General features: G+C 35.9%; 1 protein-coding gene across 1 annotated transcript in view; it reads left to right on the top strand.

Annotated features, from left to right (window-relative positions):
* Positions 1-13,834, top strand: part of hop (tyrosine-protein kinase hopscotch) — a 35,616-nt gene extending 21,782 nt beyond the window's left edge. Inside the window, exons 14-18 of the mRNA XM_089248127.1 lie at positions 1,295-1,391; positions 4,704-4,893; positions 7,663-7,784; positions 9,937-10,103; positions 12,681-13,834. Of these exons, the coding sequence (XP_089104253.1) occupies positions 1,295-1,391; positions 4,704-4,893; positions 7,663-7,784; positions 9,937-10,103; positions 12,681-12,978 (874 nt within the window). The 3' untranslated portion in view covers positions 12,979-13,834. The remainder of the gene's footprint in view (positions 1-1,294; positions 1,392-4,703; positions 4,894-7,662; positions 7,785-9,936; positions 10,104-12,680) is intronic.
* The last annotated feature ends 246 nt before the right edge of the window (positions 13,835-14,080 follow it).

The raw sequence follows: 14,080 nt of genomic DNA, 5'->3' as shown, positions 1-14,080 counted from the left end.
TGCAAGAACGGGACTGACGAGAATCATTAAACGTGACAGACGTGCAACCCTTCCGCAAATTGCTGCAGATTTCAATGCTGGGCCATCAACAAGTGTCAGCGTGCGAACCAGTCAACGAAACATCATCGATATGGGCTTTCGGAGCCGAAGGCCCACTCGTGCACCCTTGATGACTGCACGACACAAAGCTTTACGCCTCGCCTGGGCCCGACAACACCGACATTGGACTGTTGAGGACTGGAAACACGTTGCCTGGTCTGACGAGTCTCGGTTCCAATTGCTTCGAGCTGATGGACGTGTACGGGTATGGACACAACCTCATGAATCCATGGACCCTACATGTCAACAGGGGACTGTTCAAGCTGGTGGAGGCTCTGTGATGGTATGGGGCGTGTGCAGTTGGCGTGATATGGGACCCCTGATACGTCTAGATACGACTCTGACAGGTGACAGGTACGTAAGCATCCTGTCTGATCACCTGCACCCATTCATGTCCATTGTGCATTCCGACGGACTTGGACAATTTCAGCAGGACAATGCGACACCCCACACCTCCAGAATTGCTACAAAGTGGCTCCAGAAACACTCTTCTGACTTTAGACACTTCCGCTGACCACCAAAATCCCCAGACATGAACATTATTGAACATATCTGGGATGCCTTGCAACGTGCTGTTCAGAAGAGATCTCCACCCCCCTTACTCCTACGGATTTATGGTCAGCCCTGCAGGATTCATGGTGTCAATTACCTCCAGCACTACTTCCAACATTAGTCGAGTCCATGCCACGTCATGTTGTGGCACTTCTGCGGGCTCGCGGGGGCCCTACACGATATTAAGCAGGTGCACCAGTTTTTTTGGCTCTTCAGGGTATATATTTAGTATTGATTATATTATTGTTTTTCTTTCTTGATATATGATTTTATATTGGGGGAAACTTCCTTGATTATTACAACCCATCAAAGGAAGGGATTTTCTGAATGTTAATGCTAAGATAAATTTCGGAAAGAAAGTTCTGCTGGGAGTTAAACCCTGCACTAATCAATATAATAAAGAGATTCCACTATTTATTTCATCATCATAGCACATGCAGTGGTGATGTGCCAAGCAGAGTGATAGTGAGTGATAGTAGTTTTTGGGTGGAGAAAATAAACTTTTCTGTCCAAAGTTCATCTCAACATTAATATCCAGGAAGTTTATTTCTTTGATGTGCTGCAATGCTATGCTGCGGAGAAAAAATATAACATCTCTCTTTTATGTTCTTCATGACCATGGTTTCTTTTCCCTTCCATTTAGCGGAGCTCCTGACCAAATGCCAGACAATCCTAGTCCAAGTGATCTTTCTTGGGTGATTGACAAGGAACAGTTAACCATCAAAGGGACGCTTGGACAAGTAAATTTTTAATTTGTTTTGTAAATAATTGATATTTTTATTTTCTATAACTTCGAATATGAAAACAATTTTTACATATGTGCAGACACAAACATGTACATAGATACAAACATATAAATGTAAAAAACATACACTTTCTGACTTCAAGAAACCCAAAAATCCTACCAGCACTTTAGAATTTTGAATATATTTCAAGCAGCAGGATATATAAATACTAGACTTGTCATATTGTATATTTGTTCCTGTATTTATGATTGTAGCATACTGTATGTAGTTAAATTACTCTTTGTGAAGATCATATAGCTATATATAATTAAATTACCTATTGTGAACATCAGTACAATGTAATATAAGCATTGCACATATAAACTGAAGAGCCAAAAAAACTGGTACACCTGCCTAATATCGTGTAGGGCCTCAGCAAGCCCGCAGAAGTGCCGCAACAGGACGTGGCATGGACTCGACTAATGTCGGAAGTAGTGCTGGAGGTAATTGACACCATGAATCCTGCAGGGCTGTCCATAAATCCGTAGGAGTAAGAGGGGGTGGAGATCTCTTTTGAACAGCATGTTGCAAGGAATCACGGATATGTTCAATAATGTTCATGTCTGGGGATTTAGGTGGCCAGCGGAAGTGTCTAAAGTCAGAAGAGTGTTCCTGGAGCCACTTTGTAGCAATTCTGGACGTGTGAAGTGTCGCATTGTAATGCTGAAATTGTCCAAGTCCGTCGGAATGCACAATGGACATAAATGGGTGCAAGTGATCAGACAGGATGCTTACGTACCTGTCACCTGTCAGAGTCGTATCTAGACGTATCAGGGGTCCCATATCACGCCAACTGCACACGCCCCATACCATCACAGAGCCTCCACCAGCTTGAACAGTCCCCTGTTGACATGTAGGGTACATGGATTCATGAGGTTGTCTCCATACCCATACACGTCCATCAGCTCCAAGCAATTGGAACCGAGACTCGTCAGACCAGGCAACTTGTTTCCAGTCCTCAACAGTCCAATGTCAGTGTTGTCGGGCCCAGGCGAGGCGTAAAGCTTTGTGTCGTGCAGTTATCAAGGGTGCACGAGTGGGCCTTCGGCTCCGAAAGCCCATATCGATGATGTTTCATTGAATGGTTCGCACACTGACACTTGTTGATGGCCCAGCATTGAAATCTGCAGCAATTTGCGGAAGGGTTGCACGTCTGTCATGTTTAATGATTCTCGTCAGTCGTCATTGGTCCCGTTCTTGCATGATCTTTTTCCGGCCGCAGCGATGTCATAGATTCAATTTTTTACCGGATTCACGGTACACTCGTGAAATGGTCGTACGTGAAAATCCAAATTTCATCGCTACCTCGGAGATGCTATGTCCCATCTCTCATGCGCCGACTATAACACCACGTTCAAACTCACTTAAATCGCGATAACCTGCTATTGTAGCAGCAGTGACCGATCTAACAACTATGCCAGACACTTGTTGTGTTATATAGGCATTGTCAACCGCAGCACAGTACCAAATCCTTAATCTTGGTTGCTCAGCGGAGCAAAAAAACAATACGTCTGTTCAAGTCAAATGTTGTTGAAAGAATGAAGCAAAGTACCTGCGTGTAAGTCTTTTGCAACAACCTGATTGGCATGGAGCTATCCGATTGGTCTATTCAAATTTTCTTTAAATTCCCGCTCATAATGAATTTAAGCCATGGCGATGCAATCGGTGGTGTTGATTTACTGTCGTTTACCAATTCATTTTAGAGGGCCGGATTCATGTGCCTGCGTAGAAGTCTAAATCAGACATGGATTTCACTTTGTGAAAAATTCTTGCTTCCTGAAATTTGAATCTATGGTTTTTTGCCAGTAGTGAGCGGCTATGGTCGATTTTTCACATTCTTGATTTTTAACACACAAGCATGTTCATTTAATCTAGTTTTTATGGGTCTCTGTGTTTGTCCTATGTAGCCAAGCGGGCAGTCACCACATGAAATATAATAAATGTCTCATTGCTTATTCAGTGATATAGCATCTATAAGGGATTTGAAACAAAAGTTTTTAGTTGGCAGTATGGCTACTAAAGTTATACTATTAGTATGGCTGTAAGGTTAAATTTTTTGAATCTGCTTGATCTTAAGTGAGATTTTGGATCGTATGGTATAACTACACTTTCATTGAGTGGCTTCTCAATAATATTTTTCGAAGTGGTTTCTCTTGCTGGTTTCATGAATTTTTGTCAGCAATCTTGGTGTTGAACCTCCTCTTTAGCAATTGCTCTGATGGTTTCAAGTTCATTGTCTAATGTGTTTCGATCTGAGAAAATATTAAATGCTCTCGCGACAAAAGTACGAAACGCTGAGAGTTTTAGAAATTGAGTGTTTTAAGCCATCGTTCTAGACATTGAATACTACCAGTTATGGGAATATTAGTGAGCATTGAGACTACGTCTAAAGATACCATGGTTAAACTGTTTGGGTTCAATTGTATGTATGATGTGAGTGAAGCTTGATGAATTTCTAACCGTGTTATTATTTGATTTAGTGAGTGGCGAGGCAATGGAAACAAGGGATGGTTATATGAAGCTGTACCTATGTTATAGACTATAGGACGGAGAGATAATGTTTGTTTGTGCACTTTGGGTAGGCCATAGATCCATGAAGAAATGGCATTTGATGTAATAACATTCTTTTATACATGATCGGGAAGAGAGAGACTTGATTTTACCACCTCTTTCAATTCTCTCAAGTGGGAATCGGATGGATCTTTCTTCAATTCTTTATATGGGCCACTCAAAATGTGATACCATCAGCTCAGAGTATTGCTCTTTAGGCATTACCACAATTTGACCCCCTTTATCTGCTTTAGAAATCACAATATTTTTGGTGGCCTTGTAGTTTCTTAATTCTTTCATATTCATCCCATGAATAGCCTACTGAGAACTTCTTATTACTCATCTGATCGTTATGCACTAAGATGTTGGATAAAAGGTGTCTCAGGGTGTCTTTCTGTTCGTGTTGTATCTTACTAAGTGAAATCGACCTCTCTATAGGAGCAATAATGTTAACTGGGTTGAGTTTATGTTTATCACATAAGTCCTATCTATATCTATGCTTATCCTATATAATTCACGCATATATACATTCATTAAACACTGTACAATTTTTCTTCTTTTTTTTTACTTCTTGTATCTAATTACAATGTATTTGCCATAATCGTTTTGCAATTTTGAGTTTTGCTATTCAGTTTTGGGTTGAAAATACTTTATATATGTATTTACATATTTTGTTCAGGATTTAGTGTTCTAATCTTTAAAGAAACTCTATTATAGGGTTTCTACGGTGAAGTTCTTCGAGCGACATTAACTCATTGTGGTGGTTTAACGTCTGAGGAGGTTGCTGTGAAACGTATCAAGATGACTGACCAATCAGCTGAATGCTTTACAGATCTGAAAAGGGAGATCGAGATCATGAAAAGTCTTAGGCATAAAAATATTGTTGAAATCAAAGGCTTAGTCGAAGGTGATTTCAGTTTCTCTGGCATTTTTGTGAACAAATTTGTGTGGTATTTTTTTTTTGTTGAAATATTGCATAGGATTTATTGTCTGATCTCAATGTTATTTGACAAATTAGAATTTAAAAAAAAAAACTTGTTTTAAAGATAAATCTTTTTTCTTTCTTTTGCTGGTTTGAGCCCTAAAATGTAGAGCCATCTTCAGAATATTGTATTCAAAAAACACACAAAAAATTTATCTTTGAAATGTGTTAAGAATTTCTTTGAATTAGAAAGTAGTCAAAGTTTCTCTTCAAATAATAAATTGAAATTCCTTATTCAGTCCGCATTTCCATTCTGTTTGGCAAAAGTATATCAAATTGAAGTTTGCTATTGGGTGAATTGAAATGAGCCATGAAAATGTATGTGTCTGTAGTAAGAACTCATCATATTCACTATAATTCAAGTATTGAAATTTCTGGTAAATAAGATATAGAAAAATGTGTAAGAATGAAGGAAAAAAAAAATGAATTATCAGAAACCAGCACCTTACACTATTTCTCAAAGAAGAAGATAAGAGCAATGTCGTCTTAAAACTGTGCTTCTCCTGTGTTTCTTTCATTCCAACCTTCAGTACAGGCCAATCTCCCCGTTAAAATGTCTTGCACAGAGAGCAACAAGCCTACAACAGTAAAATCTTCAATCATTACTCTTCACTCATAGTTCAAAAAATAGGAGGCAGATAGCAGCACTATAACAAGCATTACACAGAAACAAGATTCTCATTAGGTTCACAACATGGACACTCACATTCCAACATGTACCAATTCTTTAGAAATTCTGCAGAGGAATATGGACGAGGTGCGTGTGTGGCTTAGTAAGTAGTACTTATATGCATGTATCCAATTGCATTGTATTTCTACTTGTTTTATGCTGCAGCATTTTTAGGATGGTCCAAAGGAGAAAAATCTTCATTTTGAAATCTCTATGTGCATTAACAGACAGCTAGAAGGGTGAAGCATTCAATACTTTCATGCACATATGCTATGAAATTCAATCCTATAGTCAGTGGCGTGTTAACAAATGTGGGTCTGGGAATATGACTACTAGTCAAACGAGAATCCCTAGCCTATTAAATGTTTCTATCAATATTCATAATGTGACAATTTTTCTTTTTTTATCGAAATAATAAAAAAGGACCCCAAAAACTTCTTGAATCCTATCCATTGAAATCTGTTGAGATGGCCTTGCCCACAGTGAGAGGAAGTCAATAGACAATGCGAATATGCAAGATCTCTAGACCATACATACCTCTCATGAGACATTACTCATTTATTGAGTCAAAATTTGTTTACAATTTTATGCTTGTATGCCAAGTAACAATTTTGTTCCAAGTTACAAAGTCGTAATGCAAGGCTTTACTGTTGTTGCAGCTCAAAACATGCTCAGAGAGACATATTCCTATTTTTCTGTCAAACTATTCAAATTTTTCTTATAGGTTTTATACTATTTGTTGTGTCTGCTTTTTTCACATAGAGCACACAACTCTGATCTATCTCCATTCAAAATTTAATCGAAGCAGTTGTAATATAAGTGTGTATATATATACATACCAAACGGTCTGAGTATGTATCTAGTGTTGTGTTCATGGATTTTCTGCTACCATCTGTTTTTCAAACTATAAATGAAGTGTAATGATTGTGTTGTGCCTGCAGTAAATGTAGTCAAAATATCAAGATATGTTTCAATCCCGAAAACATTGTGGCTAATGGTAGCTGTGAGTGAGATGGCTTTTTCTCAGCCTAATACATCAAGACATAGACCTTTTCTAGAGGAGTTTTCATACTGAGGTGAACCGGCAAAGAAAACTCACCTAGTCTCTGCCGGGAAGCAAACCTAGGTCCTTTTACAAACCTTAACCATCCCGTTGGTGGGAGGGGCATTTGCTGAAGTATAGTGATACTACTAATGCCTCTACTTCAGCGCTTCACACCACAGTGCGATCTAAGGAAGGAGGAGGGTCGTGTTTCCACTTGTGTATGTGGTAGTGAATTTGCAGAGTTTGCAAGAGGACCTGGGTTCAATTTTTGACTGAAACCAGGTGACTTTCGTTTCCGAGTTTACCTTAGCATAATGTTCAGAAAAGGTATATTTCCTTGATATATTTGGCTGAGAAAAAGCTCTCATCCTCTATATCGGTCCACCTGAGTTGGGGGCATTAGCTGAAGTTAACTGGGCTACTAATACTCCTGCTTCAGCGCCTCATACCACAGTACTCAAAATAAGGAAGGAAAGTTCATGTCTCCAGTGTGGTATCTATGGTAGCACAATTTACAAGAGAACCTGGGTTCAATTCCCCAGGTTCCCAGGGAACCCAGGGGATTTTTCCTTTCCGAGTTCACCTGGCATAACATTCAGAAAATATCTATCCTTAATGTAGTTTTGAACGTTTGAAAAGTGATATTTGTTGACTGAAATTTCTCAGTGAGAGCTCATAAATGCTTATTGGAAATATAAAAACATTATCTCCTTGCATGAAGCCTATTTAAAATAAGCTAATGATATCTTTTTTTTCAATTTTTAGCTTTTAATGAGTTAGATGGGACAAATAATGAGCTTTCAGAGACATTAAAGCTGAAATTTTTGGAAATCCTTTGCAGTGCAAGTTTTTGTCATGAAAGAAATTGAGACAATGAATTGTTTGCTTGCATCTGTTTTTGCTCTGTATGGACATCTTGAATTCATTTCAATTCAATGCTGAATTCACTAACAGTAATTATCATTATTAATTTTCATAGATCCAGAGTTGATGCTAGTCATGGAGTATTTAAGGTTGGGAAGTTTATTAGCTTATTTGCAAATGCAAAGAAACAAGCTTGGGTGTAAGCATCTCTTGAAATTTGCTGCTGATGTTGCTGAGGTATGTTTATAGATTTTTTTTTTCTTTTATCTTTATTCATTAGATTTCTGCATTCATTGCTTTTTTATCATCTCTCTGTCTTATAAACTGTTTTATGTAAAATATTCTTTATTGTTCAGAGGAATATACAGCCACACCTCAATGTATATTGCAGGGTCATTATTTTTAGGTTTATATATTTTAGATCACTCATTTACACAAGTTAAGAAAAAACACAGTTGAAAAATATATTTTTAGATTGGGCAATGATACATAATGAGACTATGGCATGATTCTTGTTTCCTCTGAAAAGGGGGGGATGCCACAGTAGGTTCCTAAAAGCTGTCTATTGTTTTTGTACTCATTTTGAGTCAGTTACATTGGAATTTTCTCATTTTCAAAAGCTATCATGACTGTGAGGTTAAAATTTGTATTTAACAAATAGTCCTCTCAACACTCTTAAAATATTGGTTTATGAACAGTGATTCTCATTTGCGGGCATCCCTCGCTTTGTGCGATTAATTGGTTCTACAAAATGATCGGCTAAGATGAAATATTGTGTAAATTGAGTGGAATTCAGTATAGGTAAGATAGCAATTGGGGGGGGGGGGGGGGGGGCTCTAGTAAAATAAAATAAAATAAAAAATTATTGAATTATTCAAGCTTATAAATAAAATAGATAAATCTGCATTGGATGAATGAATTAGTACTATTTTGTAAATGCTATATATTTCTGACAGTCTTTGATTGAATGACAAATGGACTATATAGTTCTAGCCTGTGTGTGTGTGGGGGGGGGGGGGGCTACTCTTCTGAAATTCTTGAGATGATTGCTTCATATATTTTTTCAATGAAACCGCCAAGATTCATCTTAGTGGCAGCATTCTTCACCTGATTATTAATTTCAAAATACCTCTTGCAAATATGAAATTTCTATTCTCATTGGAATGATTTTTTTTTCTATTTCAATTCTGATGCTATAGTCAGTGTGTTTAAAAAAAAAAAAGCAGCCATTTGTCTTGAAAACTGAGTTTGATAAAAATTAGTAATAGTGGGATTCAAGCATTTTTCATGCATGCTTATTATTATATCTACATCCTCAAATCCAGCCGATTCTATTATTATAACTATGTCATCTCTTTGATTTGCAAGCTCATTTTCATATATTTCATCATTAGAATCAAACTTTAGACCAAATTCACAGGTTTGTTATGTTTTAAACCAACTTTAAAGCACAAGAGTCATACTGTTTCTTGTTAACAATTGGCACACTGTAAAGGATGTGTGCAACAAAGCATTGTCATGATGCAGAAACAGGTTGCCTGTATCTCACAAATCGGGTCTTTTCTTCTCACACTGTTGTGCAATCTTAGCAGCTAGCTTGTAAAAAAGCATGCGTACACTTGAGTTTTACCCATAGCAGCATTTTCATAAGCTGTTTCTGACATCCCAACTGTTTCTGCTGTTTTTTTCCTGAGCAGAATGCAAAACTTCACAGCCCTGTGCTTTCCTGTTAGTTTGCCCTGACCAAAAACAAAGGACAGGCTGAACAACTTCCATGGAAAAAAATTCATGGATGCCAAAAACTACCTTCCCAAGCAACGTCACTTGGCACATTGATTCAGGTTCAGGATGAGAGGTTTTAAGCTTGCCTAGTGGGAGAACTGCATGTTACTGATGTTCTGGTTACCGTAAGGTGATTCCTGTTATTTTTGGAGACACCCCATCCACCCTGTATGGTGATATGAAAAAATTTGCATTAACTTATATTGATAACATTTTTTAACCTAATTAACATAATTTACCTACATTTACATTTGTGCAGTAAGCTCCACTAAATTAAAAAATATCATTGAAAAATGAAAATTTATATTTTGGTACATTCATTCAATACATTCATTTCAATTCTTTCCCATGAATAATCACTTTCCCAGTAGTAGTTACCTTTAGAAATATCCGCATAGACACCACTCCTGCCTTTTCATTAAGTGTTCCAGACTCTTCCATGAAGCTGAGCTGGAAGAGATCTTGGCAACGGGATAAGTCAAGTGGCAAAGTTCTGTCATTCATTCATTCATGCCTCTTCATTAAAACTATAATTGGAATCCTATAAGCATAGTTATTATCTGTTACTTTTAATGCATGAGGTTGTTTCTTCTTCTTCTGTTTATAGGGTATGGAATATTTGGAGCGCAAACACATAGTGCATCGAGATCTTGCTGCGAGAAATATTCTAGTTGCTTCTGAGAGACATGTCAAAATAAGTGATTTTGGTTTGGCTCAATTTACAGAAGACCATTATTATCGAATGAGGACTGAACGGAACCTGCCGATACGATGGTAAAATAATTTTTATGTAATGAGTTCAGAGCATTTTGAACTATTCTTATTTGTTATTGTCTGTGGAAAAACTCTCATTTAGTGGCATATGAGCCAGGTGTGCTGCTTGTGCTTCAGCACCCAGGATATTTTTAACATCAACTGAGCAATTCTATAATTTATTCTGCAATAAGCTCAAGCCCATCACCCATTATATAAAATACTTTTGACTACTCGCTCTGGTTTTTTATAGACAATATTACTTAATTATAGCATGCTTATTAATGGTAACTATGGCTCAGGTTTTTATGACATGTCTTATTTTTTTATGACTAGTCACATTTTGGGCATTTTATGCTATTGGTCATATTTTAAGCATTTTTGAGTGGTTTTTTTTAAAGGAAATTGTAATCTGTGGGCATTTTCTTCAGAGATGCAGTTATGCATTTATACTATGAATTCTTGTCTTTTTTTTTTTTTTTTTTTTTGGAAAATAACTTTTGCATTTCCAGTGGCCATTTTTTTTCTTGAGGATTTTTGTGTTATTGTTTTTCTGAATGGTTGGTCAAGCATTTTCAAAAGATATTCATTCAGACACTCAACCTGTGCACTTGATGCATTTTCATCATGCCTAAACACAGGAATTTTTGTCAGGAAGGGCAGACTTAGTTTTGCCACTGCTCCCTTGTTAATGTAAAATTTCAAAGCTCTATAACAAGGTTTTTTGCATTGTGTTTTGAAGCATTTATGTTTGAATTTTATATTTCAAGCATTACACTTCACTCAAAATTTGAAATACAGATAGCAGCACTAACTTCACGTGCAATACTGGATGAATACACAGACGGTTAGGTGTATCAGTAAGGCATGGAACATACACTCACTTTTGGCTCAACTCTCATCTGAAAGAGGATAAAATGACAATAAATTGCTTGATGATGTTAGATCAAAGTTCTGCTCTGTGTAAATGAAGGAGGATTGATAGTACCACTATATTTTATTTTGTTAAATATATTAAAGTTCTAGCACAAAAACCGATCTAATGTGCAGGAACATTAGAGTTCAGCTTGAGAAACAATAAACAAGATTGCAGAAACTAGATGTCTGCTTTATGGCAAGCTTTCAAATATTGCTCTCCAATTTATCTCTTATTTTTATAGAATTTTCAAAAAAAGTTATTTGCCATGTAGTTTCCTCAAATATCTCTTGGAAGAAACTAAAGATTAAATCTTTTTTCTTAACATATAAAACTGCATCTCATGAAATTCACTAAGATTCTAGAACGTACCAAAAAACAGTTGTTGTGTGTAAGGTAGGCATGGGTTTTCATTTGAATCTGATGAGAGACAATTTTAATTAAAATAGTGAATTGGTGTATTTATGTTTATTTTTTTATTTTAATAAGATAAAAAGGATCAGTAACTGAAAAAAAAGATGAAATAATGAGAAAATTATAAGGTCATATTTTCATGTTTTTTTTAGATCAGAAATGCTTGCATATTTTTAATATTTTCAAGTCATAAAAATCTGTGATACCCCTAATGATAACATATGAAATAATTATTGTCAATCAATTGGTGATTTCAGTAATGTTTTCTAACCTATGTGAAATACATATAAATTTTAAATTTCACTTAAACTCAATTTATACAGTTAAATCTTGATTTAATAATACTCTGGGAACCGGAAAAATACATATTGTTGTAGAGCAGTGGTTCGTAAAATTTTTCTCATCTGGCACCACCCCCCCCCCCCACCAGTAAAATATTATTTACCTTTTCCTGCACAACCCCCCCCCCCCCCCCCGAATGATGTATTTACTATTTGTTAGAAAATTTAGTTTTTTATAATTATATTTTGATTATTCATTAATTTTTTAAATTCTTTTAAACATTAGTTCATTTTTTGGCTGTGGTCGATCAGTAGTTTCTCCTTTTTTAATTTATTCAAAAATAGACCAACTTAAAAACAATTATTTTTTGAAATTTGAGAAAATAAATGATTCAATGAATTGTCTTCTCCACTTGTTAATTCCAGCTGAACAACATTATGTTTCTAGGTCCATTAATTATATCTTCTGACGTTTTTTTCTAAGGCATGCACAGGACTAAATCAAATCCAACCGCAACATGTTAATAACAGGGCTATAACTAGAATTTTTTGTGGAGAGCAAACATGATTTTTCTGCCCCCACCTATGGAAAACTCTTATTATTTTTTACAATATTTTTGTTCTTTCATAAAACTTGTGCCCCCCCCCCCCTAAAGTTTGCCACCATCTAGTTCTGGCCCAATGATACTAAAACAAGCGACAAATGTAAACGAAATGTAAAATATTTACCATTAGTGGTGTTTTTCCTCAATCAAAATGAAAAAGAATATAATAACTAATCAAAAAAAAGAAACTTGCAGTATAATTTGTATTCAAAGAATTGAAAAATTCAATTTTTTTTTCATCTCAATTTTCCTGAATAATCAGTAAAACATGAGAAAGACAAAAGTTCGAGAACCACTGTTGTGGAGGCATTTATTGTTACAAGTATCGTTGTAGTTAGGTTTCACTGTATATAAAATATTTGCTAACCTTGTATGTTTATAGGTATGCACTCGAAAGCATTACAAAAGGGAAATTTTCGCACAAATCTGATGTTTGGAGTTTTGGCATTACACTCTGGGAGATGTTCTCCTATGGAGAAAATCCTGAAATTCCTGGTGTTCCAGACACATCCCTGAATGAAGCTCTACAACAAGGGCAACGTCTTGGGATCCCTGCAAATTGCCCTGGTGACGTTTATTCCTTGATGAGATCGTGCTGGGAAAAAGACTCGCACGAACGGCCATCATTTTCCGAAATATTGCGACAAATTTTGAGACTGAAATCTGAACTATGCTCTTGAAGTCATTGAATTTTCTGCTGTTTTTGAATATTTTTTTGAGAGGATATTTTACGGTTGACTATCGATTATAGCCTCTATTTGGGTTGGCCATGAGCACCACTGAAGGTGGGTTTAACCTTCTTTATACCATCTATTCTGAAGTTTTTATTGCTCATGGATTTCCATGCATGAGTTTTATCGCATGTTGTTGTTGTTGTTGTTGTCATGTTGTGCATAATCAAGAGAATGGGAGAAAAAAGATTTAAAGAGCTATTAACGATCATTGTGAAATATTGTGTATTTATTGATCGAATGATGTTTCATGTGGATATGAAGAGTATATCATGTAAATATATGTTGAAAATGATCTTTTTCAAAGTTTTGTTGAAAAAAAAATTGTGAAGTAGTGTTCTGAAAGAGGAAGAAAATCAAACATCTGATTGAATTTGTTGAACATATGGCTATATTTTGGAAGAAAACGTGTATGAAACTGCATCCTCTCTATTCTCATCCTCTACAATCTTTCCTTATGAGAACTAGACACTAAAGAGCATGTCTCTTTTTTTTGCCCTGTGCACAATTTTCATGGCATTCACAGGGATGAGCTTGTTGGATATATTTCAAGAGTGAGATAGAATTTTATTTATGCTATTATATTGTATTTGTCATAGATGTTAACCTCTATTTATGTATATTTTCTTCAGTTAATTATTTTAATTTCCATGTGAATGAATGGTGGCCCGTGATGACCAACCTCCGTTTTGAGCACAGCACTATATAATTGGTTTGATTTCTATGACTTTTTTTCATTAAGTACATCATAATGTTCATCTGATATGTCACAATTATTTGATTAAAAATGCTCATTTCAATTGGTCGTAACTCCTTGGTGTGGGATTTTTATAAATAATCAAAACTTACATAAATTACAAAAGTGATTTAGGCCATCCACCATTGCTGTTTGTAAATAATTCACATTTTAGTCAGCAGGCTAGACATTCAAAATTTGATTGTTTAAATTTATTTATGCATACGCTTCTGGATTTTTTTTCTCTCATCATTGATATAGATGAATCTTGATATTTTCTAATCGTTTCTGTATGAATCGTCACAAGTTGAAATT

Source organism: Pholcus phalangioides, unplaced genomic scaffold, assembly GCF_987345545.1.
Source record: "Pholcus phalangioides strain wild (caught in Gottingen) unplaced genomic scaffold, Ppha-v1.0 ptg000019l_1, whole genome shotgun sequence".
NCBI classification, from domain to species: domain Eukaryota; kingdom Metazoa; phylum Arthropoda; class Arachnida; order Araneae; family Pholcidae; genus Pholcus; species Pholcus phalangioides.
This window is presented reverse-complemented; position numbering and strand designations above follow the sequence as displayed.